At 38.8% G+C, this 9,783-nt stretch overlaps 2 protein-coding genes across 2 annotated transcripts in view; one reads left to right on the top strand and one right to left on the bottom strand.

Moving 5' to 3' along the window:
• MRPL47 (mitochondrial ribosomal protein L47) overlaps nucleotides 1-6,374 on the top strand; it is a 7,208-nt gene extending 834 nt beyond the window's left edge. Inside the window, exons 2-7 of the mRNA XM_009321733.1 lie at nucleotides 575-720; nucleotides 1,296-1,356; nucleotides 2,152-2,248; nucleotides 3,898-4,028; nucleotides 5,519-5,614; nucleotides 6,067-6,374. Coding sequence (XP_009320008.1) covers nucleotides 575-720; nucleotides 1,296-1,356; nucleotides 2,152-2,248; nucleotides 3,898-4,028; nucleotides 5,519-5,614; nucleotides 6,067-6,184 — 649 coding nt within the window. The 3' untranslated portion in view covers nucleotides 6,185-6,374. The remainder of the gene's footprint in view (nucleotides 1-574; nucleotides 721-1,295; nucleotides 1,357-2,151; nucleotides 2,249-3,897; nucleotides 4,029-5,518; nucleotides 5,615-6,066) is intronic.
• Nucleotides 6,375-7,314: 940 nt separating this feature from the next.
• Nucleotides 7,315-9,783, bottom strand: part of ACTL6A (actin-like 6A) — a 9,272-nt gene continuing 6,803 nt past the window's right edge. Inside the window, exons 13-14 of the mRNA XM_009321732.1 lie at nucleotides 8,839-8,925; nucleotides 7,315-8,215 (exon numbers count right to left, since the gene is read on the bottom strand). Of these exons, the coding sequence (XP_009320007.1) occupies nucleotides 8,135-8,215; nucleotides 8,839-8,925 (168 nt within the window). The 3' untranslated portion in view covers nucleotides 7,315-8,134. The remainder of the gene's footprint in view (nucleotides 8,216-8,838; nucleotides 8,926-9,783) is intronic.

Genomic DNA, 9,783 nt, shown 5'->3' with positions numbered 1-9,783 from the left:
CGCGGGCCGTAGCCCTGTTCCCGGGAGGAAGGAGAGCCGCCCTTAGCGGCCTTCGCGCTCCGCGTTGGGGGGGAGGCGGCAGGAGACCGGCTGTGCGGCTGTCCTGGCTTCTGAAACCTCGGCTGAGGGTTGCAGCGCGGCTTGTGTTGTAAAGCATTGTGTAAGCGTAGTATGAAGCGTTTCCCTGTGCGCCTTGCTGTTTTGCAGCCGTCATGCTTCCAGCGTGGGGTTTTGTCGCGCTTATGCCGTGTGTTTACTGCTTCTGCCGTTTAGTTAAAGTCGACGCGGGAGGTCGCGTTCTTGGACAGTGTAGCTCAAGCATTTTCTTTCTTTTAATTTCCAAATTGTTACTTATGTCTGAGTATAGAGAAACGCTAATTAGATGAGACAGGAGGAGGAAAAAACAACACCGAGATGAGATTTTTATGAATAATGGAACCCGTGCCTTTTCCCCCTAGACTGTGGTATTCATCTGGCTGTAGGACCTGCGCCATTATGAATGAAAGAAATACTCTCATTTAGCTGAACGTTATTTTTCTTATCATATATAGTTTTCCTTCTAATTTTTATGCAGATTGACGCTGAATCTATTCCACAAGAACCTAGCAAAAGTTGAGCCCCTCCATCAGTTGAAGTTTCTGCATACTACTTTGTCTCGGAGAGGTCTGGAGGAGTTTTTTGATGATCCGAGAAACTGGGGAGAAAAAACTGTAAAGTCTGGTGAGTTATATTTAGCACTTCTGATAGTGATCTTTGAGCCACTTGTGCTCAGCTGAAATCTGGCCTATTCTTTTGCATGATAGGAAGTATTCATAGCTACATAAAACTTATTTTATATGTACATAAATATACTTGAGCATTTTATGCCTCTCTATTTTTTCTGTGTATGCTGTGTTTATGAAAGCAAATAGCTATTATGCAATGAAATATTTTGCTGTAAATTCTCTGCCTTGCTCTTAAGTGATCAAGTATCACAGAAGAGATGTTCTTTGATGGAATATACAGTACCGTGGAAGAAAAATATTTCAGCGTAAAGATTCATCTTGCAGCTTTCCCTGTTCCCAGCCTTTTACAAACACAAAGAGTACACGTCACTGCCTTTTTAATGTATTTGTATATTCAAAGCAAAGCTGAATATCCATAAGGATAGCTTTCCAAGAGGTAGTATTTTTTAAAAAAGTGATCTTTGTTCTGTTGAGTCAGCTGAGCCTGCTAATAGAAGCACTTTTTTTCAGAATAAGACAACTTTGTGCTATTAAATTGATTTTTAAATTTTTTTTTTTTTTTTTTTACAGGGGATGCATGGAATATAAAGCAGCTAAGGGGCAAGAGTAGTGAAGACTTGCACAAACTTTGGTAAGTAAGTTTTAGTGAAGTACCTTCTCTTCTTCCAAAGCAGCTCTGCACGTTTTATTAAAACGTGGCTAGTGAACTTATTAGCCAGTAGATTTAGTCTGCTGTACAGCTCTGCATGCTTGAGCCCGCTTTGGGCTTGGAGCAGCCCAAGTTCTGGTGCTGCTCAGAGTACGAAAGCTGTACTGCAGGTGGTTGTGTGATAGTTGTGTCCAGTACAAAGGGTTCAGGTTTGGTTCGAAGAGGCTGAGTTCGAGCCCTTTGGGGGTTGTTCGAACTGCAGGACAGACTTGGTTGGAAGTGACCTCTGGTGGGGCTAACCACTAAATTGGATCAGGTTGCTCAGGTCTGCATCCATTCCGATTTTGAAAGTCTCCGAGGCTGGAGATTGCCTCACTACTTAGACAACTTGTGCCAGGGCTAAACTAGTACTTGATTATTACTGTGAATGGTTTTTTCCTTGCTATATCTTGTCCTTTTGCTGTGCACCTGTAAGAAGAGTCTGTCTCGGTCAGGTCATGGAAGACTACTTAGTGTTAACCTCTTCCCTCCTTAGCCTTCTTTGTTCCAGGTTGAGTAAACCTGTCTCCCTCAGCCTCTCCTTGCCTGTCCTGTACGTCAGCCCTCCCTGGCCCACCTCTGGGCTTTCTCCAGTTGGTCAGTATCTTTTCGCTTCTTTATATGAAGCTAGCAGGTACAGGATATGGAGTTATACGTGCTCTATCCAGCAGGGTAGTGAGTGAATAATTGCCAATGCATCTAGAAATTATTTTTGAAGTACTATGCTTTCTGATCTAGGTACGTCCTACTGAAGGAAAAAAACATGCTTTTAACTTTAGAGCAAGAATCAAAACGACAACTCAGGCCTATGCCAAGTCCAGAACGATTAGAAAAGGTAACTTTTTCATACTAGCTAAAAATGTAACTCTTAAATAAAAGCTGAGTGAAAGGTAATGTGTTTGTAAACTTGTTAAAGACCATTTCTAAAATACTTCCCTGATTTTAGTATAAGCACAAACACTGTGCTGAAGCAACATTGTGGGAAAGGCCTCTCCACCTGTTACAATGTTAAGAAATATTTTGCCATCTTCAGGCCCTGAAACTGCACTAGAGGATTTCTAGAAACTTCCTAGTAAACCCTTCACAAACTCTTTTATCTACTTAATTGTTGCCAGCTTCTTGCCTGACATTGTCTTCTCCAAACTTGTGCCCTTTGCTGTCCTCACTTTTGACATCCCCTCCTTCTTTTGCATTATTGTGATTCTGCAACTAATTTATTACATTCTTTCCTCAGTATCTTTACCATTGAAAACTTCATTTACTTATAAATCGACCGCCACGCTTACGTCTCACAGATGGAAATCTACACCTTCACTGACCAATTAAATAATCCAGCTGTTTGACATGAGATATTCTCGGATACCCCACTATTTATCCAAATTAATTTGGGAAAAGTCTGACCTTTATATTGTTCCTCTGAATTTCTTTGTATGGTTTATCATTTAACTGTATATTTGCCATCACATGCATCTGCAGCTGCGTTATGATCTCTGTTTTTGGTGTCGGATGTGGATTTGGTCTCCTACTCCTGTCATTTCATCACTGTAGTTATAAATTAGGGAAGATCCAATACAAAGCTCTCCTCTGGATCTCCTGGTGTATCTTGTTCTAATTTATCATATTATGGTTTCTCAACTGTGATTTGTAATTCCCATTCTGAAGAGTATTTTCTGCTTTGTCCCACCTACACATCCATATTCAGCAACTCTGAATCACAGCAGAACTTGTTTTGGGAGGGAACTTGTTAAGTGGCCCCAACGTGTCAAAAGTCAAATCTTACTAATTGCCTGTTTGCTTTTGGCTGAAGCCCAAGAAAAGTAGAAGTCAAGCAGCAGTTAAATACTATGATTGCACAGAGACAAAATACAGCAATCTGTTCATTAAAATGAGCTCTAGCAGCTTCCCAGGGCATTTAACATGTTGCCATATGTAATGTGTGTTACAGTAATATTATGTGGCAGACCTGACTAAAAACCTTCAACTCAAGCGTCATAGTTTGGTTAAGGCAGCTTCCTAATCAGCCAAGAGGCATTACGGAGTCTGGTCACAGTCTCAAAGTGCAAACTAGAATAACAAACAGCCATTACAAACCATCTGACAGAAGTGCATACAGCCTATCTTATCTTCTATTTGCTTCTCCTACTTTCTTCCTGCCTCAGAGCTTTCTACACTTCTAGCATCAGCATTAGATCTGGCTTTATGTATTTAGCCAGGTAGGCTTTAATGAATATTCCGACTGTCAATTATTTCATCTCTCTCCTACTTGTAAGTTAAGGTTTTTTTAAGCACCCATTCTTTACTGTTCTAGTACACAGGGCCAGTTCAGCTGTTTCACTCAGTCCCCAACTGTGAGATTACTCATGATGGAAGTCCTAGTGTGTTTTGCTTTTCCTTTAAATTTTGTCTTAGATCTCCATTTGAGATCTTTTAAATTGTCAGCATTGTGTTTTGTTGGCTCATCCTGAAACTATTTCCTATTTCCAGGTAGAAAAATCTATGAAAAATATAGACTTGGTTGTCAGAGAAAGAGAAATTGCTTTGAGGCTTTTACAAACTGGCCATGAAAAACCAGTACCTGGCGAGTGGAGACATGACTTCTTAGGACGCACCTACTGGTATGAAAAAAAGAATTTTTTTTTTCCTCATATGTGTGAATTTTTCTTGTGGTATGTCTCTTTTCCAGAAAATCCTTATCTAATTAAGAAAAAATGTCTATACTGTATAGAAAGAAACGTGTTTTCTGGTCAGCATTCAGGTGCTTCTTGAATTTTGGTTTTTGTGGTGGTTTTTTTTTTAATGTGGTTATAATTGTTGCTAAATAATTCAATGGCAAACTCTACCATTAGTTACGTGGAACTAATTTTGTTATAATTAATGTGATTTCTGTGCTTGGAGGATGTCTGTTACTATAGCGATTCTGTAACACATGAATGAACTAGGGAGTACTGTTCAAGTTGAACTGTCTGGACTTCCCCAGTTATAATGCAAAATCCACATATTGGGGGACAACTGTGTTCTGACTGCACCACCCAAAGTATTGCATGAGACCGCATAAACATCTGTTGGAATTCCCTACTAGACTTGGCAGATATTTAACTTAGTTAGAAGCTTCTACCTTTAGAATTACTTATTGTCCAGATACTTCCAATAATCTGTAATTTCAGGTGATAACGCTGAAGGCTCTGGCAGGGCCTGCTATTTCATTAACCAGTATTTTACCCTCATCATATTGGCATTTGAAGCAATAATTACAGCATTCAGCTCTGCAGTAACAGTGTACACAACAAAGTCACACATTATAATAATGGCGAATTTTGAGTTGTTATCCAGTTGTTTACCCATTAAATATAAATCAGCAGAGTACTAAATGCACTAACCACTAGATTTACGTCTCTAGGGGTAAGGCTTCTGTACACCTCTTTCTGCTTGGAAACATTGTCCACAAAGAAGTGTTTGCCCATATATTTGGAAGTCTAGTCCCCAGTTAAAGCAGGGGGAGAGGGCAGATGACATGAATGGTCTTTCAGCACACGCTGAACCTCTGCAATACACGTAATAGTAGGTCTGACACAATCTGGATGCACTGGAGTCTGTAGGTAAGTCTGCACAAGCCATCTGTGCAGCCCATATGCAAAAGAAACCCCAAACAGAAATAATAGAGTCTGTATCTAGAGGGAAAGGCTTATGTTCAGGCAGATTCGCACTTGGCATGACACTCAGACACTGACATTCAAAGAAAATTGTAGTAGAAACAAAACTCTCTTCACATAGTTTGTTCACATCAGCTTTTGCAAGTTTTCTTATGAAGGAGTAACTTTGAAATATAAATGCAAAGAATCACTATCTATATCGGGCCCTCTCTTCAAACATCTACAGTTTTTAAAGCAAGACCACTTTCTACAGAAAGATGCTGAACTACATATGAGATGTAGTTACAAACTAAGCCAGCAACAGAGCTGAAAGTAAATACCCACATGGAAATTCTGCGATCTACCGGTCAGACCACTTTATCACCCCACTATAACCAAGTGGTACTAACTGGTAGAATCCAAGAATGAAGACAGAAAGTATACATTCTATAATCACTTTTATCTATCTTTAACAGGTACACTTATAAGGAATGGCCAATACCATGGTACTTGAACAAAAAATACAAAAAGAGGAAATTCTATTACTTATCTCATGTGAATCACTTCATCAGGTAAAAATATTTTTTTTGACATTGAAAGTTATTTTCTGATTTGTTCCTCAGTCCTCATTATTCCACTTGCAAGGAAAAAATACTAATCTTCTTGTTTTGCTGTTTTTACAGCTAGTAGACGGAAAAGAAGGCTTTTTAAAATTACAGCTTGCTCTGTTTCTTTTTGCTGTTCCCATCTTAGTTATTAAGAGACTTGGTTATCTATGAAGTTGCACTGTAAAAGTCATTTTACATGCAGAGTACCTAAGATCCTCCCAGAGGTTGAATTTCTGTAGAACTCAAAAGCAGAAGAAAAAAAAAAATAGTTTGCTTTGCAGGCATTTTTGCTTATCAAAAGCAAATTAATACTGAAGTTGTTAATCGCTGGGAGCCTCTATTTGATTGGGCGGGTGAGCTCATTAAGAAATTTACAAGCTAGCTAGAAATTAACCACACCGACTTCCTTATTTCAGGCTCAGACTTGAAAAATCTTTACGTAGAAGGGCAAGGCGGCAAAACCTAGAGAAGACGAGGCAGAAGGTCTTGGAAAGGAAGTTCCCTCACCTTGCTGTAAAATCTCAGAGCCAGTAACATGCTGGAAGAGCACCGCAAGCAACTGGTCAAGTAGCTTTGTGACTGGAACATGAAACATGTTCTGAAACCGGCAAACAACTCGACTGAGCATTCCTGAGAGTCTCCATCTTTCTTCTTTTTTTTAATCCCACATTTGACCTAAATTAAACTTGTGATCTGGAATTAAAAAGCAGCTTTGGTGCATAACTCTAATCCTAACAGTTGTTTCTAGAAACATTTGAAAAATGATGTATTAACCAGCTATTATAAAAGTGAGACATACATCATTAACAGTGAAAAGCAGCAACTAACTGCCAGATGAAAGTATAAACCGTAGGGATAGTATTTACCTGGTTTAGTTTAACAAATATGCATTAAAACCAGACAAACGTGAGAGCCTCTGAAGCTCACATACTAGCCTTTGTTCCCTGATCATCTGGGTTACGGGTATGTCACCTAAGTTACGTGTGCTTTCTGCATAAAAGCATGGAAATTACTCGTTGCCGTGTGCTAAGGTACAGTTGACATTCCACATTCCACTTGAATGCAAACTAGACTAAGTCTTTTTCTTCCAGTATGACAACAATAGCTGCTGACTTCTATCACCTAGTGTAGCTGACTTAAGTTTGCCTCATTTTGTGAGGGAAATAGGGGTTGGCAATAGCTTTGAAAATCTGGAGCAAGCAACTTTGTCTCAGGAGCAACTAATGGTTATCACGATAAGACAAAAGCAGGCTGTTTTGATAAATTACTTTATTGTTTGGAGGTAATGTGAAACTGTTTTCAACTAGAGTCCTCATCATTATTTACCCACAAGGTCTTTTAGGATACGGAAAATGTAGCAGTACTGTTTACATTTTTTTTTTTTTAAATCAGTTAAACGCTATTTGGTTTTCCAGAGCTTTTAAGATAAGGAGCAAGACTTCATTGTGTCCCAATACAGAACATCACACAGTTGTAAATTAGAGTAATCTTAAGAGCAACATAGAGCTGCATCTTGACAGCCAGTTCCTGCCAAAAAAAAAATCATCCTACTTCCTCTGACCCTGAGTGCACGCTCCCCATGCAAAACGCAGGCACTTACCAACCCTGCCGTGAGCCAGCCGAGGGAGCTATACCAGCAATAAACCAGTAGTGACTGCCCCTCCGAGTTACAGCTCCCTGTAAAATGTCAAGCCACACCCTGAGGTCTTCTATGACTATTCTTGTCTTGGAAAGACAATTCTTTGCCTTAACTTCCCAGGCTCGAACAAGTTTTGCTTCTCACCTACATCACAAAGGCATTATGTACATTCTTAGAAATCAGGTGGAAAGCACCAATTGTTTGCTGAAATGAAATTGCCCCATAATAGAAAATTAGCAAACCAGTGTTTAATATAACATTCACTAAGTGGAATGTGACACTTTCACTAGACAGTAGAAGTTCACACTGAACTGTCACCTATAGTAGATCACTAAATACAAACTTTCAATTTTTAAAACAGAAGAGTAACTGTCTCTGCAAGTACTCACAAAGTTGCTCAAATATAAAAGACCAAATTTTATTTTTTAAGAGAGAAATAAGAGCAATTTAAGGCCAAAGTACCAGCAAGGAAGACTAATATGTGAAAGTAGACAAAAGATTTTTAATAAATTTGCACGGGCATTGGCAAGGTTATGCCTCTATCTATTAGGTAACCTGTAAAGCTGTTCCCAGGAAAAGATACTAGAGAAAATAGACATTTATACAAAATTATAAAATGCTTGTTACATGAATTATTGCTTTACAAGGGATGTAAACATCCTTTTTCTATGACAGTACCAATTAGGTCTCTCAAAATTTCTAAGGTTTGTTAAAATGGAACTTGAATTATGCAAAAAATCCAATATAAAACTTTCTACAAAAAAGAGTCCATCCCATTCCTGAGTATGCTAAAGCTATAAAACAGAAGGAGCACTGAGCAGGCAGCAGTTTTCACAGTACGACGTTTAAGGACATTTTCTTTCTACACACTGTTTTCCTCCTTCTTCATATTCTTGTTTAGAAATCCACATTTGTTGAAAAGTACCCTACAAAAAAAAACCAAACACAAACCAAACAACAAAACACAAAATACACACACACAAAAAAAATAATCAGAAAACAAATGAAGGTTAAGTGAAACATGATTAACTTTTCCTAGGAGGAAAAACAAGCAAGGCTTTACATTAAACAAGGTAAGAAGACTTGACCTGCTTAACTATTATTTCCTTTGAGTTTTATATTGCTAGTGATTAAACTAAAGACAGGAAGTTGCAGTACTGAAAGCTGATTTAGCCTCCCTTTCCCACACTGCTAAATTAATCCCCACAAACCATTTCAGTACTCAGTAACTTGTGGAATTAAGCTCAGGAATATGATGCAGAAGCAGGTTTGCTACTTTCATGGCGTACTAGATACATACCATTTCTAGATAGCGTATTTCAAGTCTGCACCTTGCCATTAAAAATGGGAGAACGTGGCAAGTTATTTTTTGATTGGAAATGCTCATGTTGTCTTGTTTTTAAATAGATTCCCTTCACCTGACCACAAGGCTAGACAAGATTATGATTGCTATGACAGCACAAACTCTACAGTGCACACTTACGCGGAATTAGATTTTTGGGTGACACTGCTGCTTAGCATAGCAACATAGTAACACAGGTTTACTCACCAAAGAAGCCAAAATCGAACCACCAATCCATGAGCTGAACCTCCGCTCCACTGTTGTGTTGTTTGCTATCAACTTGAGGCGCATGCTCTGAATAGAAAAGGAGGTAAAATGAAAGAACAATCAGACAAATTGTAGGCTGGTAACCTCTAGGGACAAGAGAAGGACAGCACAAGGAACTTGGTGTATATACCAAGTGATATGCAGGTGAAAAAGGTCAATTTTATTAAACTTGCAATAATGCTCATCTGCCCTGTACTTCGAATTCAAGAATAGCCATAGTGGAACAGAACACGTGTGGCTTTTATCTTGTCTCCCAACAGGGAGCAGCAGCGAATGCTTAAGGCTAGAAATAGGGCAGGTAGAGGGCAGTACTACTCACAGTATATATTGTCATCTCTAACACCGGGCTACTTAAAATGTGCACTGGGATTAAAATGTCTAATGTTGCTGAACTTAATTCATCTAGTCCTTTTTGGACCCATTCATTCCTTTTGCTTTCAAAATGCCTTGTAGCAATAAAATCTTTGAATTTCAGTGGGCTCCTCCTCAGCTATTATAAGAAGCACCAAGTAACTACCTTTCTCAGCTTCTCATAATATTCATGATTTCAGAGTTGCTACAAGTAGAACATTTTTTCTTGAATATGAATATTCAAGAAACACCATACGCTATATGTGCTCTCAAGAACACAGGTGTAAGGTATTAATACTTTCTTTGACATCAAGTGTTTAAAAAAAAAAATACAAGTATCTCAAATCACCAGGTTTTATCTATGAGTAGGTTGAGTTGTCTGTAGAATCCAGGAAGAACAATTCCCATGACAAAGTGACAAGACCTCAGGCAGAATGACTGAATGTGCCTCAAGTTAGTGAGCAACACTTCAGAAGAGAGGTCATCAAGGGAAATAGTGACTGTTGCTTAGGGACAATTACAGAACTTAGAATC

The sequence above is a fragment of the Pygoscelis adeliae genome, unplaced genomic scaffold (genome assembly GCF_000699105.1).
Source record: "Pygoscelis adeliae isolate BGI_AS28 unplaced genomic scaffold, ASM69910v1 Scaffold223, whole genome shotgun sequence".
In the NCBI taxonomy this organism is placed as follows: Eukaryota; Metazoa; Chordata; class Aves; order Sphenisciformes; family Spheniscidae; genus Pygoscelis; species Pygoscelis adeliae.
The sequence above is the reverse complement of the archived record's forward strand: the minus strand, read 5'-3'. Positions and strand labels throughout refer to the sequence as shown.